At 35.8% G+C, this 22,845-nt stretch overlaps 1 protein-coding gene across 18 annotated transcripts in view; it reads left to right on the top strand.

Annotated features, from left to right (window-relative positions):
* LOC126760566 (disintegrin and metalloproteinase domain-containing protein 9) overlaps window positions 1–22,845 on the top strand; it is a 578,909-nt gene that overhangs the window by 411,172 nt on the left and 144,892 nt on the right. For all 18 annotated transcript variants that reach the window (XR_007667220.1, XM_050476295.1, XM_050476293.1 and 15 more), the window contains exon 7: window positions 17,151–17,223. Coding sequence is in view for 17 of the 18 variants with exons in the window: in XM_050476295.1 (XP_050332252.1) it covers window positions 17,151–17,223 (73 nt within the window). In the remaining variant the exon portion in view is untranslated. The remainder of the gene's footprint in view (window positions 1–17,150; window positions 17,224–22,845) is intronic.

The following is a 22,845-nucleotide window of genomic DNA, read 5'->3' as shown; positions in this document are numbered from 1 at the left end:
AATTTTAACCTCACTTTCAACTGCAACTGGGTGGAACATTTTAGGAGAAGAAGAATACACTGAAATGATTATTACTCCTTGCAGAGAAGAATGCTGTCATCGGAAGTAATTATTTCTGTAACTTTAGGCTTTGACTCGGCCAGAATTTCAAAAATTCATTTTGAAAAATCCATTTTTTGACTTTGAAGGATCCATTTTGAGTAAAATATAAAAATTTAAAAAAAAATTCCGTTTTTTTTTTTTCAAATTACTATACAGGAATATCCCTAATCTGTGTTAATTTCCTAAGAAACAATCACACGAACGTATTTTCAATATTTTCGTATTTTCGTTTCTTTTCATCGTCTGCCGATGTTTGTATAATACTGCTTCGTATTCCTTATATAAAGAGCATTAATAGACTTCTAAGGGACCAAAAAAATTTCGCACAGGGTATTCCTTGGTTAAGATCACGAAAAAACCATTTTTATATTTTGCATAAATGAAGTAAAGCATTAAAGGTTAAAGTTGAAGAAGCTGCAAAAATGAAGTCAACAGTTGCCATGTGAGCGCAAAGGAGGGAAGAATATTTAATTTTATTTATGCGCGAACATAAAATTTTAGCGCAAAGGCAATAAAAAGGGACAACAAAATCAACGTGAATTATTTAACCTAACCTACAAATTTTATTAATTCTTTTCTTCATTATTTTCGGCCAACCGCAGTGGAAACTCCAACCCAAGCAGGAAATGACAATAAAATTCTGAAATATTTTCCTTTCTTTCGCCACGTGCTGAGTCTGCGTTGGGCTTAGTCACTGAAGAAAAATATAAAAAAATTTAAAATAAATTTTAAGCAACAACATTGTGGTTAAAGTATATACATATTAAAATACATGAGCGCGCACAATTCTGACTTCGACTCCGCACGCTTCCACACGCATTTTATAAGAGAACTGAGAAACGTCGTAATTCGGCTAACGCAAATAAATTAGATAGGCTCGCTTCGTCTGTTTCGCCTGCTTTGCAAATTCCTTTACTTTTCAAGTACAAAATGCCTTGTGCTTTGCATACACCGCCCCCTCCCGTCCGCACGCGCTGCACGCATTTGATAAATTACAATCATAAAATGCCGACGGTCGTTGCGGACCGGTGTGCGGCTGCACTAAATTACGGGGTCACTTACAATTTATTTTTATTTTTTTGATATTTTTATTATCAGGTCGCTGGGGTTAAAATTTAAATGAGCACGAAAAATGAGCTGTGCGCCCATTACCGGGTTAATAGTGTGCTTACATACATACACACGCACCCTCTCAGGAGCTCTGTGCTTGTGTGCGTTTATTTGCTTACGGTTGTTTATTAGCAAAACACCACGCCTATCTACGCCGCTTTGGTTGGCTGACTATCGCATTTTTAATACTTTTAATTGAGTTGTTAAATTTTAGCATCGCATTTACGGTTACCTAAATTTGCCGAAATATTGAAAATTTGTAGTTCTACTGTCATCGAAAAGCGCAATAAAATTTATTTGATTGTTGGTGGTCGAGTTGGTGAGCTTTCACCCGCGATTAGCCTTGGCTATAGTTTTAATTATCGGTAAATATAGCCCCAATGCGCTTGTTAAATATCTATTATGTGCTTTTATTTTCAGTCAATTCAATTTTATTTTTAAATTATCTATTTATTATCGCAAAATAATTATAAAATATATATACATTAACTTTCAGCTTTTAAGGCCACCGTACCTTTACTTTCTAGTCTTCTTATGTGTTGATTTATGGATAGGTCGGATAGTTAAGCTGTTATATCAGTAATAATAGAACAAGAAATCACTTTTATTTGTTGTAGGGTGCCGGCTTAGGCCACATCGCTAAAATATTTCCTTTTATTATTGTATTTAAAGCGTTCTATGTAAATATTTGTAATGGCTGTGTGTGTGGTGGTTATTTTTTCCTAATCAATAGGACATATTTTCTTATCGAAACTACTAAAAACTACTTAAAAAAATCGTAAAATTTTGTAGATTATTTTTATTCGAAACTTAACTTAACTTTTTAAAATTTAAGAAGAGTGGTTTTATTTTATGCTGTCTTGATGCAATACTTTGTATTAACGAATATGTTTTCTCAGCAGTCGAGTTTCTGACAGAAACGATAGTAGACATTCATATCACCTCAAGAACAATATCAAAAGATGTACCGTGGATTACGATTGACTAAGAGTTAAATATGAGTTGACAACGACAGAAGTGCAGGATTACTACAAGCCAAACGTTAGGCAAATTTGCAAAGAATGGTTCAACCAAATATCTATTCTCTTCTCTATTAGATTTTCTTTCCACAACCTATCATTTTTCTTGCTCTTGATCTACTTCTGGCATTTCTTCATAAATTTTAATATTTCAGAATAATTTAATTCACAAGTAAGAAGGCGCTAATTTCGAGTGCAACTCATCATTTTATTTATACTCTTCAAACTTACAAGAATCAAAGCTAATGAAATATATTCAAGTGCAAACCGTCAATCAGAGGATTGGAATCGAAGCAATTATATACTTGTATAGAGTTGAACTTCGCTAAGTCGAATCACCATAATCTACAAAAAAACTTCGAATTATGAACGTAAATTTGTATGAAATTTGTTTTCCACTACTGTGATCAAGGTGTGAAAGGTGAATTTTTATTTTATACTTCGCGTGTTGGTAGTGCTGTTAGTGACATCTAATATCAAAATATTCATTAGTATTTGAGATACCCGTGGTTTTATGAGGCTCTAAAAGTGAATTCTTCGATTTTTACTATGGCTGAATTAATTGAACAAAGAAGTGCGATAATTTACTTTCGTGAAACTTCTGGCTATTCAGCAAACTCACATGACCACTCCGAGGACACCGTTTTGACTCAATTGAGGATATAAAAGCTGAATCGAAGAAGGCTCTGATGGCCATCACGACGGAGGATTTTTCCAAGTGCTATAATGACTGGAAAATTCGTTGGCATAGGTGTATTGCAGCGGAAGAGGATTACTTTGTAGGAGATGAAATGGACAAAATTCACCTTTCAATTTGATCACAGTAGTTTTATTTGGTGCGTTCCAAAGTAAACATGACTTTAAAAAAAGAAAACAAAACAAATGATTTTTTCGGCTAGATCAATTTATTTTATTCAAAATAGTCTCCTTCTGTTTCAATACAGCTTTTTGCTCAGTCCAAAAGCATGTCGAACGAGTGTTTTAGCTCGTTGGCCGGTATAGCCGCCAGTATGATGGCGCAAGCCTTTCGAATGGCCTCTACGTCTGCATAACGCTTTCCTTTCAAGGGCAAAGGCATTTTCCGAAAAGGAAGAAGTCTCATGGATTTTTGATCAAATAATTGGTCACAATGATGTCCTTCGAATGTTAGATTCTGAGCAATTTTTGGTCGTCAGTCAATTTGTGCGGAACAAACCCTGCACACACCTTTCGTAAGTCCAAATGTTCGGCCAAAATGCGATAAATTGATGTTTTGGAAATATTCAATTCCATTTCCATGAATTTCAATTATGATTTCGGCTGATTTTTGATGAATTCACGCACAGTTTCGATGGAATTTCCGGTGATCACGGATTTTGTTTGGCCCACATGTTGATCGTCATTTATATCCTCACGACCACTTTGAAAACGTTGAAACCACTGGTGCACTCTGCTACGGGATAGGTAATCATTGCCATAAACTTTTTTCATCAATTGAAACGTTTCGGTAAAAGTTTTACCAATTCTAAAACAAAATTTAATGTTGACTCTTTGATCGAAGCTCATTTTCGCACCGATAAAGACAGAAGATTCTAACGCACCAGTCGACATATATGTAGATGGCGCTACCAGGGGGCGCTAGATTGAAAAAGTCCTGTTTACTTTGGAATGCACCTTGTATAACTCATAGACTGACCGACATATTCGACAAAAGGTTTGTTAGAAAAACGAGAACCATTATACATATGTAATAAGAGTGTAAACAAATAATAATCCCAGACATATAGAATAATACGCACATATATAATATTAAGTCAAAAGCATTATTCCTCCTTCGTATTCTTCTTTATTAACGTGTGTAGTGAAATTTATTAATATCAATACCAAAGCTAAAGAGGTCCTACTAAAGAAAAAACCCAGAAACTTAAAATTTATTGGGGGTTTTTTTACTATCATTCGAAAAAACATTCTATGCCTTTTAGTTTTTGAGATCTCTTTCAAACATTGGCCGAGACTATGTCTCATATGGTTCACCAGTTCAGTCCAATTTTCGATGTCTCGTTCGAACATTTCGACTGGTGACAGGCGTGATGTTTTGCTTCAAGACCTGAATCGAAGCGGGCTTGTCCGCATAGACATTAGACTTTACATATCCTTAAAGATAAAAACCTAACGTTGTTATATCACACGATCTTGGTGGCCAATCGACCGGTCAAAAACGTGAAATTATCTGCTCACCGATGTGTTCAATAAATCCATTGTTTATGCGATGAGGCGCCGTCTTGTTGAAACCAAATGTCACGAGCTTCAATTTCAGATATCAAATAGTTGTGATCATGGCGCGATAACAGCCGCGCTTTTTGAAGTAATATGGACCAATGATTCCACCGGATTAGATGACAGCTCCTGAATTTCTTCAGGTTGTTCTTCGTCCCAAATGCGGCAATTTTGCTTGTTTACATACCCATTGAGCCCGAAATGAGTTTCATCGCTGAACAAAAATGGCTCGAAAACGTCGGATCTCCTTGGATTTTTAAATAAGCCCATAGAGCAAAGCGATGTCACTTGGGAAAGTCGAGCGGCTTCAGTTCCTGCACAAGCTGTATTTTGTAGGCTTTCAATTTAAGATATCGACGTAAAGTGCAAACACTTGGTCCCGATAGTTCAGTTTGTATGTCAGCTGCATATTATAGTGGTTTTCACAACAAAAAAAAAATGTATTTAAGGACACACATATCATTAGCTAATTTTGAAATCTATATGGAATCCCAAGCGAAACTACATACATGTATTTCTTCATAAGTAAGGTATACAAAAATTATTAATATGTTGCTCAATATTTAAACTTTCGTGCTCTAATTTAAAGCAGGTTGTTTAGAAATTATTTATGAAGCATATTGAATGTTTTAAGGCTTCTAAGCCCCCCATTTTTCTGAATCAAGTACACCATACATAAATACGAAGAAAACTTGGGTCGAACATATAACAAAGATGTATATAAAAACCATTATAATATCTAACGTGAACAAACGAAATCTATCTTACAAGTTCCTTCTATCTTCATCAAAAATATAATAATAATAAATAATAAAGATAATAACAAACTAGATTTTTAAGTTAAGTGTAATCATAAGCTTTCTCTAACCTTTTAAATTTTTATCGAGAGTTTCGATAATTGCTGTCAGAGCTGTTTACAAACCCAGAAATCAGAGAAATGGAACTAGTGGAGAGGTCTGGTGAGCTTAACCATGTTTTTATAGCACTTTTGGCAAATTTTAGAAAAACTCGGCAAACTTTAACGAATATAAGTTATTTTCGATAATTATCTCGAAAACAACTTCCGAGGCATTTGTCAGACTTCAGAGAAATTCTTCGTATTAGGACTCAATTTGAATGAAGGAATTACTTAGTTTTGCAGAACAACAACAAATGTTGACTCAATTAAAACGGTTCTTAGTGGCCTAACCAAAAAATTATGAGTATGAGCAAATCCACTTGTACCCTAAAATAACGGAGCTCTTCAATTGTGTCTCTCGAACACTTGTCTGCAATGTTGATTATTGAATAATTTAGTGAATGTTGCTGTTGTTTCTCCAAGCTCACTTGCACATACGTGACCAGCGCATAAGCACATAAGTGGCCATATTAGTTTATAAGCATTTATTTTTGTAGGCAGAATATATGTGGGCGTGGGTGCGTATGGATTGTGAGCTAAGTATTTGCTCACTCCTATGCTCTGCCATAAGTCACTACCAGATACTCCCACTATTCACTCACACTAAATATGTTTGCATGCATATGTGCCTGCAACAGCCTCCCACATATATACATATACTCATTTATAAATAAATTTCGTATATTTGCGCATTTCAGCTATATGCTTAAGCATATTCCTTTGTGCAAATATTGAATGTGTATGTACACACACATGTGGAAGGGGCGCTTCAACACATGCTGCTTGGTATGTGTGCTTAAGCAGGAAATTAACAGCTACCTCCCCAAAATGTAGGCTAACAATTTTGCTGAAACCATAAGCATAAAGCAACACAAACAACCAATGCAAATATGTTGGTCTAAGAATATGGATTCAACTTGAATTGTTTGCATGGATAAACTGCCGAAAATAGAACTAAGGCGAAGCCTAGATGTTTCACAAGAAGGAATAGTTGCTGCTAACACACTCACACACGTACAAACACGCTCATAGATGGCCGAGCATTCTGTGAGGCGAGCAATCTTGAGGGAAAGCATTGTTTTCGCATGCCTTCTCGGTTAATTAAAAATGTCTTAAGACCTTTGGGGACGAAGGTCTCATCATGCTCGTACACTCGTACGTTTCTCCGGTCACTTGCTTGGCACTTTCAGCTCGAAAGGCCAAAAAGGACCTGCTCTTGTGTATTTCAGCAATTGGAATTTGTTGGAGTGCAAGTTTGGCCAAGCCTTTCACATATAGCATACAGACGCACATACAAACATGTACCACACATGTGCTTAAGTACGTGTGAATGAACAGCGCGTTGAAAGCCAACTCTCTGGTGCTCAAGACTAAACGGCGAGGAGAGTGGAAGCGTACGCCTCCCATTCAATTATTACTCTGTCAACAATGCATTGAATGTGCGCCTGTCCTTTCCGGCAATAAGGTCAAAAGTGTTGGATGCTGCTAAATGAATTTAATTGGCTTGCGTGTTGGAATAAAAACATGTGTTTTTCCATCGAATTTCGAGCTGAAGGCATAAGTTTATATTTGGAGAGCTAATAACATTTAAATTGTTATCGAAATGTAGTTTGGTTAATTGATATTTGGGTGAGGACCTTGTTAGTTTTGATTGTTATATTTTAAGGGCTTACGAAATGTAATATTATTTGAAGAGTGTGGTTATAATTCATTTTATAACTTTATATTTTGATAATTTAAAAATAGTCCACAAGTTTAGATTATTTAAAAATAAAGTGTTACCACAAAAATTTAAAAAAATAGGTTCCTATATAAAAAACAATAAAAAAGCTAACTTCGGCTGCACAGAAGCTACAATACCTACATTGTACTAAGTACATTTCTTTAGCAATAAGGAGGTATAACAAGTTACTTATCTTGATTTTGATCGACTGAAAGACGGGAAGACGCATATGATTAAGTCGCCTATACATACATCACTATTGTATAGATTTTTTCTAGAAAATTAGTTTCCAATCTAAACTTAGCTATTTTGCACGATGCCATGGCGTTGAGTCATCCAGGAAGGTTAGGCTATCCGTATGAAAAAATGCTCTTCAGTTGTGGGTACTAAAAATTGTCAACCACTGTCGCAAATTTTTGTATATTCATTATTCTTGTTGATGAATATAGTGGTATGAAAATCAGCCCCAAGTCATTTGTCTTCGAGGAAAGTAAATTTTCTTTACTACACAATTAACTTGGAACCTCTCATTACCTGAACAGCGCACTTAAAGCAAATTTTGGGAACGTAACAAATTTAATTTGCTTGCGTCATACCATATAATTCATCGTCCATATAATTTTGATCTCAGTTTTGGTACTTTTAGGCCAAGAAAGTTGTGCAGTTATAATTTTTTGCGGCTTTTTGCCGGAAGTCTCCCACGCAAACCCACAAAGCCGTCGGTGCATGATTTTGACACTTAAATCCACTTGGTGCAGATTTTGCATATCCTGCCTTATATAAGGTGGACTTTTAAAGCGATCACTTATAACGAGTTTTTCCATAGGAATGCTACAGGAAAAGCAAACGACGCCATATTTTTTCCCGCTCTTTTGACATTTGTTTTAGTAAGGTTTAACCACGAAAAGACCTACGATCTAACAACCAGTCGAATTTATTAATATTTACTCTTGAAATTCGGAGTCAGTGACCTCAACTTTAAAAGCGCAATGTCGAATTTATAGTCGTCATTACCATACTATCAGATCAACAATCGAGCGCCTAGTGGAAAATTTTGAATCCGTAGACACAGTACAAAATGTTCCCGTGCCAGTGAGATGGGCACTTCCGTAGAGTCGAGAGTATTGTTGCCGCTAGCGCACTAATTGCGGAAGACCCAAATCAGTCTCTTACAAATCGTTCTCAAGCGTTGGGCACATCTGTGACGTCGTTATGGTGAATTTTGCGAAAAGATCTTGACATACATCCTAACAAAATCAAATTAACGCAAAAACTGAAGCCGTTTGACCACCAGAGTCGGCGTGTGTACGTGAATTGGACTGAGCAACAACTTGAAAATCATCCGGATTTTCATCGAAAAATCATCTTCAGCGACGAAGCATATTTCTGGCTGAATTGCTTCGTCAATAAGCAAAACATGCGCTATTGGTCAGACAGTCACAGTTTGGAGCGGTTTATGGACCGGTGGAGTTTTTGGGGGGTACTTCTTCCATGATGATCAAAACCGGCAAGTTACTGTGAATGGGAATCGCTATCAATGATAACTGAATACTTTTGGCACGAAATGGATAATATGAACTTGGACGATATGTGGTTTCAACAGGATGGCGCCACAAGCCACACTGCGAATGGCCCAGTCTATTGGCCGCCTCGGTCGTGCGATTTGACGGCGATAGACTATATCCATCTATGGTCTATGCCAACAAGCCAGCGACGATTGATTAACTTAATTATTATTAAAGTTTTAGTATCTACTTGATTTTCAGAGATTTTTTTCAAATTTAAAGTTATAATGTCCGCAAGTGTACACATGTACACATTTCTATAGTTTTTATAAAGCATAGATGTATATCTACATGTACTGTCAAACCATTGAAATTTTCGAATATACCGGATCTGCAAAGGTAAAACATCGACGCTTTTCTCTTTATGTATCGTTTATTGTTTGCTCAGTAATTTTTCAGGTTAGTGTTTACTGGAGAGTTTAGCTTAAATTTAAAGCAGATACCAAAGGGTCAAAACCGGGCAATGGCCGAAATTGATTCATATCCGAATTACATATTGAAAAGACCAAAATTTTTGAAATGCGTGTTTCTGATATATGAAAAAGGCTTAGATGAAGTCAAACATACATTATTATTTCAATGAAAGATTATAATTTGTGAACAGAGTCAATCCCATAAATTACTGAAGTGCGAATAGAATTTTGTATATATCTACAATTACATGAATTAAATTTTGCAAAATTATACCTCATACTATAAGTTCGTGAATTAATGTCTTTTTAATTTCCAACTGAAAAATAATCGAATTGAATAATTATACAATTCGGCAGGCTTTTAGATTAAAACAAGTAAGGAAGGGCTAAGTTCGGGTGTCACCGAACATTTTATACTCTCGCATGATAAAGTGATAATCGAGATTTCATTATACGTCAATACCGTATTTTTGTAAAGTTTTATTCCGCTATCATCATTGGTTCCAAAAGTACATATGTATATACTCGTATTATACAGAAAAGGCATCAGATGGAATTCAAAATAGCTTTATATTAGAAGAAGGCGTGGTTGTGAACCGATTTCACCCATATTTCGTACATGTCATCACGGTGTTAAGAAAATATTATATACCGAATTTCATTGAAATCGGTCTAGTAGCTCCTGAGATATGGTTTTTGGTCTATAAGTGAGCGAGGCCACGCCCATTTTCAGACTAATCCATCTATGCAGCTTCTATGCCACTTCTTCCGTAAAATTTATGTTTCTACGTTTTTTATGAGTTTTAACGCATTTACTTGATTTTCAACATAACCTTTTTTTGGTTATTAATTTCCATTTTATAATGTGTATGTACACATGCCACATTTCTAGAGTTTTTATATTTGAGATATGTACATGTAGGGGCTGTTTGGAAATTTTCAAAACAATTGGGTAAAACTAATGCGATCCTTTGTGCCAAATTTCACTTTAATATCTTTATTTATGGCTTAGTTATGACACTTTATAGGTTTTCGGTTTTTGTGGGCGAGGCAGTGGGTCGATTTGGCCCATCTTCGAACTTAACCGGGCTTATGGGCCAAGGAATACGTGTACCAAGTTTCATCATTGATATCTCAAAATTTTTCAAATGCGTATTTCTGATATGCAAAAGGCTTAGACGGACGGTCAAACATACATTATTATTTCAATGAAGATTATAATTTGACGGAGACGGACAGACAGACATCCGGATAACTCTACTCGTCGCCTTAGTCACTTTGGTATATATAATATACTGAATTAAATTTTAGTTTTATACTTACAAACTATAACCGTGAATTAATGTGAACAAAAATAATCGAATTGAATAATTACATACAATTGCGAGAGTATAAAAATTTGAATTACAAGAACAACATACAGCTTAAGGTATATGCAAAGAGCTATAAATGGCTATATACAATACTATACTGATTCATATATTTATACATATGTGTATGTATTGTACAAATATCTAATTAAAACTTTCAGCACTTAAGCTTAATTTGTGAGAATATTTTATGAAATTATTTGTTTATTTGTTTTATGTGAAAATAGACTCTTGAGCCACAAAATCCTTAAAATAGTGCGCAAATGGAAAATATAATAATTTAATTGATTTGCATAGATTAATAGCTTAGCAGGTGTACATACATAACTACATAAGCGTATGTAAGTATAAGTGTACATATGCTAAGCGGAGAGTTTAAATGAAAAATATTTCTTCAACCGTTAAAATACATATTGACATTGTCGTATTAAGCTCCTTTTTGTAGGCGTTTTATTAAACCAAAGTTTTGCAAATTTATTAGATTAAATACAATATAACTTGTTTCTTCAATTATTTGCTTTAAGAGCTAATATTTACTACGTATAAATATACATAAACGTAGTTGTAATTATTTACATGAAATTGCTATTTGCAATTGATTTTATATTCTTCTGACTGGCAACCGCAGCTATCAATTATATGCATGCCAAAGAGTATTCCTTTTTTCTATGTAAGAATTACATATATTTATCTGAGTAGTATATTCGTTGATCAAAGCTAACTAATATTAGATATACAGGTAAATATGTGTAAAAGTATTAAATACAGTTAGTTAATCTGACTTACCCTATGAATCGTTGTCATCACGGGTACACATTTTTCACAATAAATATTCCAATCTCAGAATTAAATACTCTAAACTTTCAAAGAATTAATTATTTTTGAATTTTTAATCTAATTTTGTGTTAAAATACAAAATATTATTTATTTTATATTTTTTAGTCCGGTCTTTGGGTCTGTTTTTAATTAAGAGCTTCGGGACTAGAAATTAACAAGTAAGGAAGAGCTAAGTTCGGGTGTCACCGAACATTTTATACTCTCGCATGATAAAGTGATAATCGAGATTTCATTATACGTCATTTAAATATTTTTCAAATACCGTATTTTTGTAAAGTTTTATTCCGCTATCATCATTGGTTCCTAATGTACATATATACTCGTATTATACAGAAAAGGCATCAGATGGAATTCAAAATAGCGTTATATTGGAAGAAGGCGTGCTTGTGAACCGGATTTCACCCATATTTCGTACATGTCATCAGGGTGTTAAGAAAATATTATATACCGAATTTCATTGAAATCGGCTTAGTAGTTCCTGAGATATGGTTTTTGGTCCATAAGTGGGCGGCCACGCCCATTTTCAATTTACAAAAAAAGCCTGGGAGCAGCTTCCTTCTGCCATTTCTTCCGTAAAATTTAGTGTTTCTGACGTTTTTTGTTAGTTGGTTAATGCACTTTTAGTGATTTTCAACATAACCTTTGTATGGGAGGTGGGCATGGTTATTATCCGATTTCTTCCATTTTTGAACTGTATATCGAAATGCCTGAAGAAAACGACTCTGTAGAGTTTGGTTGACATAGCTATAGTAATTTCGAGATATGTACAAAAAACTTAGTAGGAACGGGGCCACGCACACTTTTCCAAAAAAATTAATTCCAAATATGCCCCTCCCAAATGTGATCCTTTGTGCCAAATTTCATATCTTTATTTATGGCTTTGTTATGACACTTTATAGGTTTTGGGTTTCCGCGATTTTGTGGGCGTGGCAGTGGGCCGATTTTGCCCATCTTTGAACTTAACCTTCTTATGGAGCCAAGGAATACGTGTACCAAGTTTCATCATGATATCAAGTTTCATCATGATATCTCAATTTTTACTCAAGTTACAGCTTGCACGGACGGACGGACGGACAGACGGACGGACAGACAGACATCCGGATTTCGACTCTACTCGTCACCCTGATCACTTTGGTATATATAACCCTATATCTGACTCTTTTAGTTTTAGGACTTACAAACAACCGTTATGTGAACAAAACTATAATACTCTCCTTAGCAACATTGTTGCGAGAGTATAAAAACATTTGATTAAGTTTTAATTCAGTTAACTTTTGAATGCATTATTGGGGAAAACGTTTAATTTAACATACCACCAGAGAAAATAATCTAGCGGCATTAATTGCACGATCTTGGCGGCCATTTGAATGGAAATTAACAAGCCGCCAAATTTGAGGTAGCGCAACGTTTTGTTAAAAATAGAGATGGTCCGCGTCAATTTCAACATGGCAATGACAAGTCCTTTTTCATTTCCATAGAAATCCGACCAAAACAGTGAATTTTTGGAGATGCCAATAATGACAATTTTATTTCTTGACGAAATCATTATGCCGGAAACGGGCATCATCTGAGAAGATGATTTTTTGATGAAAATCGTTATTGGCTTCCATCAACACAGTCTTATATGGATTCAGAGAAAAATCCAACAGCAAAATCTGCCATGCTGTTATCAAAGAGAGACCCCACTGTGCCGAACGACTTTGAACCGACTGATTGGGATTCGACTCAACACTGGCCTCAACGGCAGTGATAGCTCCTTTACTACCGGGTTATCTTTGACGGAAAGGTGGCACACTAACATGGAGACTACAATCATTTTAGAATTTTACGGTTATGCGTTGATTAGTGCGTTCAAAAAGAGCACTATGACGCCTTCCTTTAGGTGAAACTCAAGAACTGCTCCACTAATTTCAATAAAATTCTGTAGTTGACACTGTATTAACATTCCTATGTCAAAGTGTGAAAATGTGTGAATTCGAGCTACAACCACATATGTTTTGTTTCTTTCTCATTCGGGTATACAAATCAATAAACAATTAATATTACGATATAAAACTTTACACTAATAATTTCTTTAAAGAATGCTAGTTTTGGAGCAAAATTTGTCACAATGTGTGTCTATGTGTGAGATATATAATTGAAATTCAGCGAAAATTCTTTCCTGATTGTAGTATGTGTATTACAAATATAGTCAATACCTTTCTTATCTCCCACATACCTAATAGTAAGATTTTCGAATTTCCGGTTGACTTTACACCGCATATACATATCTGCCAATATGAAAGTTACCTCAATGGTAATAAGAGGGTATATTTTGCTGATAATTGTGTATCTTTGTACCTAAAATGGATAAAACTGGGCGAAAACTTGACCGAGCGCCCATATAACTAATATTTATTACGATTTTCGAACAGTCGGTTGACTTTACTACATATGATTGGTGATTGTATGTGAGGAGCCTTGATCATACCTTGGAAGCATTTTATTAGCCTGTGGCCTTTTAATTGGGAAAAAATAGATTAAAACGAGTCAATACTATCTCCTATATATCTAATATAAGACCTTCGAACTTTCGTCAAAATAATTGGATATTAAAATGCAATACTGGATAAGAAAATATTTGAAATTGATCAACGAATTACCAAAATTCCCACATTATTTTTTTTTCGTTACTTGTCTAATATGACGGTCAGGGAATTGTATATATATATAAATATTTATATATAATTTCTTTTATTCCAAATCTGTGGCTTACGTTTTACACCTTAAGTTATTTCCCTGGCTTTGGTCATGGCAAGATGCAAGAGTATGAAATATTCGGTTACACCCGAACATAGTCCTCCTTTATTTGTTGAGTTAAATTTTAGTTGACGCAGTAATAAAACTTTTCAATTTTATTGTCACATTCTGGAGTTTGTTGTAAAGAACCATTATTATTTCCAACTTTCTCTCTTCTATGGGCACGATATCTTCTGACTCGTCGAGCTGTCTTAGTCGAATACGGAATTGTCTGCAAGAGTGCTTCTAAAATACTTGTATATGTCACTACATAGTTTGGTATTACCACGAGTTTTAGTACAGTTTAGCAAGGAGCCACTATAGCCTACGGTATACAATTCTTTTGCAATGCTAAGAATTTGAAAAAACTGTTTCTCTTGAGGTGTTATGGATAATCTTAAGAGTGCGTTATGAAAGAAGTATTTGATACCAAGATACCGATGATATTTTGTTTCCACTTTATTCTTACCACATAGTCCTTTGCCCAAGTAAAATTTGAATTTTGCGCTTACTTTATATGTTCTCACTCATTAAATTGACGAAAACATTTTTTTTGAAGATTGAGCTCCCGAAATGGCACATAAGCTTCAACAATTTGAAATTCTCAACCCAAAACTGTAATTGCGAGGCGTTTGCCTCTAACACATACCCCATTGCCATTTTGTGTAAAATCAGATTTCAATTTCAAGCGCTTTTCAGTCACAAATCAGGCCTAGCAACTGAGCAAACGAGTTGTTGGCAAGTGAAAGCGGCAGCACAGATTGCCATTTTCATGTTTACGCTGATTGTTGTATGTCTCCTTGGCTGGCTATTACAAATTGTGAGACTTTTAGTCGTAATTGCTCCACTGAGACGAATACGAAGAATGCTCATGCATATATAAGTACAAACATACAAACAGACAAACGGACTCGTAGGTGTGATGACAGTAAGTGAAAATTGGAAAAATCCACCCTACACAGCTGCCAGCGACCAAAGTGTCAATACACGCTCATTCCAGTGTGTGTGTGGTTATTTGCACTTCTTTTTATCAACGAAACGTTTGATTAGCCCGTCTGCTTGTGCTGCTTGCCAGTAGCTTTGACTTTCTCCGAATTGAAAAATTCTTTTAGAAGCGACATTTGCACGGTTTCGCTTGAATTGTTTCGAAAATTGTGCACAAATTCGGTGTCGTCGTCGGAAACATACCTTTGGGGCTATTGAGCAATTCACTGTAATTACCGAAGCCCCTAACACGACATCCTCAACGCTTACTTGAGACAATTCTATTAAAGTGGAGAACACTTGCCAGCAATTCAGCACATTTATTTCGCCTGCTTAAAATTACTTTTATGTGAGTGCTGTTTTTCTGAGTATTTATTAACGAAATTCATTCGACTGAAAGTGAACAAAACGATCCTCAAGCATTCCATTAATTATAAAGAAAATTTATTTGTGAAGAAACAAAAGAAAAAATTGTTTAGGGGTCGTGTTAGGGTCAGACAAAAAAACCAGCCATCAATACCATTCCTTAAGGAGAAGAAGCAAAACTGCAGTGATGTGAGCAATTTACAATTAGAGTCGACCTATTTTTAGGTGATTGTTAAAATGAGAGGGAGTCGGTGAAGGCTCCACTGGGAATGGCGGTCAACGTATGTCTGAAGTTGGTTGCGTCTGAAGTCTGGTCGGCGTATTGTCTTATGTCGTCGACGTAGTTGAGGAAGGACCTCTTGGTGCTCCTAGGAGACGGTTCCGCTTCAAGCAGGGACGATTTCTACGAAAGTACTCCAGCAGAAACTGTTTGAAGAGGAGTTCATTATACTCCTTAACCTAGAGCATGCGGTTCTCACTGTGCAGATATTCGTTGGGAGACACCAAGAGGCATCCCGTAGTAGTCCGGAGTACAGTTTTTGTGTTTTCCTCATCTGCTATCGGCTAGCGACTTAAAAATTTTGTTGAGTCTCTTTACTTTGACAATAATCGCAGTCGAGTGAGGAGGAACACGGGCTGTTGAATATCACACCTAAAATCTTAGGGTTATTAACAGTCGGAATTTTAAGTCCATCGATTGCAATATTGCGTTCAAGCCTATACTCCTTCCTCCAGTTAGTGGATGTGGTCGTTGTGGGTTAAGTGAGGGAGAGAGTTAGGTTTTGTGCAGCGAGAAAGCGAGAAAGTTCGAAAGTCTCAACTTAAAGTTTTTACATCGAAACAGTAGTTCTGCCCAGGTAGTTCACAGTCCACCTCTTCAACCCTGGAGGCAGAGTAGATTTTTTGCTACGGAGATCGTTCTCTCGCTGAGTGGTTTTTAGTTGAGGCTATGAACAATCTGGGCGTTTGTGACGCTAAGTGCTGTAGTGGTGCTATGCACTTTTCGGAAGCCATGATTGTGGTTCGCTTGACTCATGTGGTGCTTGAAAGATGGGAATATCAAGGCCTCAAGTGTCTTCACTACTGGAGTGAATCGAATCGGCCGATCGAATTACCTTCAGAAATAGAACCACTATTCTGATTTTCCACACATCAGATATTCGAAGAATGGTCAGCAATAGGTTAAGGACCTTAGTGAGGAAGCTCACTCTCGTCGAGCATTGGTGCTTTAGCATCAGCAAGTTTTTTCTATCAGGGCCACTGAATTTGAAAGATTTTGCCTTATTGATGCCTCTCTTAACCTTTTCATCTGTGGCGCAACCGACCCATTGTTTGGCTTCTGTTACCCCATCGTTTGGCTTCTGGTCCGAAAAGGCATGGCTCTGGTTGGACAAATCCTTGAGAGTAGTCCAAAGCTTGCTAACGCCGGTGAGAAGGCGCTATTTGTTTTTTGAGTTCTCTCATAACTCGAATTATTTTATACCAATCTAGATGGAATTAATATACTTACCTATCGGTTGCTAAAGGATATGCATAAATGAAATATTATAAAAGTAATATCTGAGTTGCAACTGATTCAATAAATTAGTATATAGCTTATAATACCGTTCACTTTATTATTAAGTTTGCATCGGCTAGAAATGTCTTTATGTACTGCTTAAGAAACACTCTATTGCTGTTTAGATTTTAATATTTTTCTCTAAGATTTTTGAATTTATTTTATTTGCAGGCAACTTTTATCACCAAATATACAACAAAAACATTACCATGTGAGTGGTTATCAGGTGGATGGTAATCGGCATGTAAGTATCCCACTCTAAATCTTTACATATAGTACACCTATACATATATAAATCTAGAACATCAAATATTTTATCTGAGAAAAGAGGAGCGCCTTTATGAGCCTAAAATAGTATTCACACATGCGTGTTGGCATAAATAAGTACATGGAAGAGTAGGCTTGTACGTCTTGTGATATAAATATGATTAGAAGTCTTCCCGAGTTTTATTTTTATCGTTCAACTAAAATAAAGTCAAGCAAAAGTGGCTCGTTGCCTAAGAATTGATGAACAATGTGTTGTGCGGCGGCGAAAAGTTATACTACCGTGAATATTTAGGTTGAAATGCGAAATTTGGAGCGACGTACCTACCTGTTTATTCTTGTGCACACATACACGCACAGTTTCGTCTTTCATACGGCAACGCTATTCCATTTGAAGTCTAAGCTTTTGACACGCGACACGCATAATCACAACTTTGAGAGGTGCGTGTATACATACATATATACCATCACTCAGCTTTATTCTTCACAATTATTTTTCGGTGTAAACTATTTCTTCATACATTTTCCTAGTCTCTCCTCGCCAGCTCATTTCAATGAGAGTCTGAGCTCGTATTGCGTGCTTGTTATGATTATTTTTCTTACACTTGACTTTTGATTGAATTTCACAGCGGAAGTAGCAAATTGCGAAACTTGAATTTCAATTACTCTCTGAACGTAAAAACAAACATCATATCGTGTTCATACATACATACATTACACACGAAACTTTATTGAGCTGACATAGCCGAATCTCTTCACTTTTGGAGCTTTGGCAAGTTTTGAGAGATATTTAGAACAATCACTTTGATTGTTTTGAAAGTTTTCAAATTCCTTTTGTTTTTCAGCTCACGTTAACTAACAGTTAAACTTCAATAAGAAGTCAAAAATTTAAACAACTGGACATGTAGTGTTGGGTGCTTACGAACAGGCTCTTGGCTCCATTGAATAGGCTTCTAAGGAATAATTTTATACAAGTATATGTATGTACGTTACGAAATTTAAATTTCAAAAGCTTTCTAGGATGAGTTTGTTGATTTTTTCAGCGGCTTTAGAATTCTATATAAATTCTTTAAGAATTTCAATCATTTCCAAATATTTATTCCATTAGTGGAACTTGACAGTTATCAAGGGCGTTTTTAATCTGAAAATGAAGTCAGTAAAAGGGTGATTTTTACAAAGTTGCCTACTAAAGTTATGAGACAATACAGGCACTCGAAGTGTCCGGCACTCGAACCTGTAACCAATTAAAAAAGCCATAAATTCGGTTTGAAAAATATTTTTTTTTATTTTAAAGAACAAAATGTGTGAAAATAATCATAACTTCAGGGCCAATTCACTTTTGCTCGATATGACCACATTTTGCCTTAACTATGGCCTTCAGATGGTCAAAAATCGAATCGCTGCCCGAATGTGACTTGCTGGTATTTTGGCCCACTCACGGACAATGGCTTTCTTAAGCATCTCGAGACTGGTGTATTTTTTACTTCAAACCTTGCTCTCCAAAATGGCCCAGAGAGAATAATCCTTTGAATTCGCATCTGGTGGATTCGAGAGCCATTGTGCTGTCGTAATGAAGTTCGGAACGTTGTTTTTCAGCTATTCTTGGTTCACTCGCGCTTTGTGAGACGGTGCTGAGTCTTGTTGAAACGTCCATGGTTTGCAGCCGAAATGTTTGTTTGCCCACGGCTTCAAAGCAGCCTCCAGAACACTTTCCCGATAATATGTCGCATTTACTTTGACGCCAGGCTCGATGAAAACAATTGGAGAGCGCCCATCTGCGGTGACAGCGGCCCAAACCATTATTTGTGGCGGGTGCTGCCTCCTGGTGGCCAACCAATGACTTAGACTCTAGTATGAGCGGTCGATCAAGTAAACCCTAACGTTTTGAGTGTTTACGAATTGCTCAATTGGAATAATTTTTTCGTCAAAAAACACATTGTTCGGAATTTGACCGCTTTCGGTCAGGCGAAGCAACTGCTTCGCTCTCTCAAGTCTTACTTGTTGCTGCTTCGGTGTGAGATCATGGGCCTTTTGGAACTTTTAAGGCTTGACCTTGAGCTCATTTTTCAATATGCGTCGGATATTTTCAGTTTTTTAGCCATTTGATTGGCACTTCGTCGTGGATTTCGCTCAAGTCGCTTCTTCACTTTCCGAACCATCTCACGTGACGTTGCAGTCTTTTGATGATCACCTCCATGGCTTTTTGCGATGCTACCAGTATCATTGTAACTAGTGATGGTGCGATAAACAAAAACTTTATTCACATTAAGGTGTTTGAGCTCACGAACAATTGCTGGCTGTGATTTTCCAGCTAAATATAGAGCAATCACACTATTACGTTTGAATTCCATTGCTGATCACTTTTTTTTTTTCGTTCACTTTTGGCGAAAAGCTTTTGTAACTTGTGGCCAAAACTCCGAACTGTCATTCAGCAAATTTATAAACAGCTGATTCCAGTGCGATAGCTGCGCGAACGGTCTGAAGTTGGTTCGAGTGCCGGACCCTGTAACAAGCACTGCCACTAAAAAGTGATTGCACTACTATTGTGAATGAGTTTAATGTGAACGAGGCATAAAACAAAGCAGCAAAAGTAGGGATGCATACTGATATCTCGATAAGATTATGATATTCGCAATAGCATGCTTCGTACTATATAGTATGTAATTACCTTATTCGAATCCAATATACGAATTTGTCTGGCGATGAATTTAATCGACACTAGAAACTATCTACTTATATTACAGATATGATACTATTTGTAACCACATAAGTAAATACATAGAATGATCATATACTGTACATATATACATAAGCATATACATTTCATCGCCCTCATATTCTGATAAAAATTACAAAAGCACACCCATCGTCTACCCTTAGGTGAGTGCCATGCAATATCAGCAGGTCACGTCCCACGTAGAGCATATGTCTGTAGAGAAATTTAATAATAAATATCAAATTTCGCACGTGTCATATTTTTATTTATTGCCGTGCGAGCACTTGCCGTAAATACCAAACAATTACTATATTTATTAATACACTTGTGCGTGTAAGTGATTTGAATTGCTAGAGGCGCCGTTGAGAAGAAGGAGTATCTGCTTCTCTTTGCAAAGCTTCACAATTACTTAATATTGATTGGAAATAATGTATATTTTATTTACACAAATTGCTAAGTAAAGTGGTGTGGGTTGAGTAGAGTCTTTAAGATTCAACTGATAGTAAAATCCAAAATGGTCCATAAATCTAACTATAGCAGCCTATTTATTTTATGCTAGCTGTTTGTAAGATTCGTCATTTTCTTTGGTCTGCTGAAAAAGCTAGTATTAACTACTATGGATAAGGCCATGTATACATATATATTATTTACTATTTAATTACTGCTGCTAATCAAAATTCAAAAATGATGGCCAAAATTTCCTAACACATAGAATTTTTTGTCTACGTGATGGAACATTTTTCAACGCAAATTCATAATCAGAACACCTTAAGTAGGTACCTCATAGATCTCCTAGCACATCACTTACCAATTTTTCCTTCCAATTTTTGAGCATTGTTAATTGTACTCAGTACTCTTCATTTAGTTGGAAAAAGTGGCAGCCATATTCTTCATCGTGCTATATCTTATAGTTCAATTTCAGTCGCCAACACTTATGTAGAGGAAAGCTAAGCTACAAGCTTATCGAAAATATATTTGACTACTATTGGCACGTAAGTCTTGGATAAAACAATCCTTCAGATTGGATAGAAATTTATTTAACACAAGAGTGTTTTGACAATCTCAGCTCTTGCTCCAAGCAGACAATTTAACCGAATGCTGGCAAAAATGAAGCGAAATTGGAAATCGGTGATGAGAGACCATTTCCATTATAAAGGGCTATATTTAGGACAAGTGGATCGAACTATGTTTTATACAATGAAAAGGGTATTAAACAGATTTTCGAAAACAACCAAATCATAGCTGATATTTGGTGGCCTCATGTGCTTCAATCATTTTTCGAGTTCTTTTTCTTGAAATACGACGATTTCTGAAATAAAATCATCTATCTATTTAAGCAGCAATGCCAAAGAGCGCTCTACCTTTGAAATTGGCCTTAGTCATAGCTGATAAATCGCCTACCACGGCGTAAATAGTAGTCAACAATGGAGTTTTGAGTCTTAATTGGCAGCAAACATATTTTTTTTCACAAAGCATCCTTTTGGAGATAGAATCAATCTTGCAATAATATCTCAAACAAATACTATAGTTCAGACGGAAGCTTGCCGAAGTTTTGCAGTTAGGCCAAAAGAATTATGAAATTGCTATTTTGAGGTCCATCGAAATGTTATCTATTTCATCAATGCAATCTAAGGTAATGATTATTTATTTTCCTTAAGTTAGTTTTCTTGATGTTTCATAAAGAAATATCGGCTCTCTTTATTCAATTCCTTTGAGAGTTATCGATTTGCGTTTATAGTTTTGCTAAAACCCTTTTGAGTGTGTTTTTCATTTACAAATAAATCTAACTAATTATTTTGGTGATTTTTTAAGGAAATTTTGCTCAGTGTATACCCTTTTCGAACTATCACTAAACTGACATCTTTATAGAAGTTTGACAGTGCAGTGTCCGTAGCTTCGCCTCTAGCATATCACAACAAGTATCTTATGCTCCAACTAGTAGAAAGCAACCGAAATTAGTCCAATAAATCTTTGAAAAGGTATACCACAATAAATATTCATATATTATATTTCTACATAAGCATAACGATTAGGTTTACAAAACCTCTTTGGAAGGCTATACGTCAGGTTAACCTTTCAAATATGAAAAATAGCCCATATTTACGCCAAATCACTGTCCCTCTATCTATATTTATGCATAAATTTGCGTGATAATCTCTTTTTAATAATTCATTTAATATAACGTTATCTGATTTGCTATTTTCTAATGCAATACTACAAGATTACTTTGCACACGACTAGCTTACAAAGTACATATATAAAAAAATATACCCTAAATACCGAGTTATACCCCAGTTATTTATTTAAATACACAAACATTATATTTTAAATGAAATTACTATTTCTAAGCTTTACAAATGCCAAGTAAGAAACCCTTTCTTGATTGACGGTCAATTATGCAAGCACACACACAGCCAAATATATTTGAAAACATGCAAATAAAATAAAATTTTCAACTCTAAATAACAAATACGACTGACATGAGATTTACTACTGCCCTACTTCACACACATACACCCACACATTCACACACATACACCCATGCCCACAGTGGCTTAACGAATAATAAGAAAATCCAGTAATTTGATGAATAGCTGATGACCTTTAGATGCTTACACGCACCGCTGCCCGGGCAGACATGTGTAAGCAAATGTAAAATGCAAAATAATTCGCAGCAAAAAACGCCGAGCGAAGGCAAGAGTTGAAAAGAAGCGGTGATACACAAAAAGCAAACACGCGTGCAGGATGGGCAAACTACAAAGACCCAAAATATACAAACAAACACTCAAAACTACAAAATATACCGAAACTGCACGTACAGCTGGGGATACACATACATACACATGTTTTTATACAAATGTGTGTGCATGTAGTTGTATGTGTTTT

Source organism: Bactrocera neohumeralis, chromosome 5 (assembly GCF_024586455.1).
Source record: "Bactrocera neohumeralis isolate Rockhampton chromosome 5, APGP_CSIRO_Bneo_wtdbg2-racon-allhic-juicebox.fasta_v2, whole genome shotgun sequence".
In the NCBI taxonomy this organism is placed as follows: Eukaryota; Metazoa; Arthropoda; class Insecta; order Diptera; family Tephritidae; genus Bactrocera; species Bactrocera neohumeralis.
This window is presented reverse-complemented; position numbering and strand designations above follow the sequence as displayed.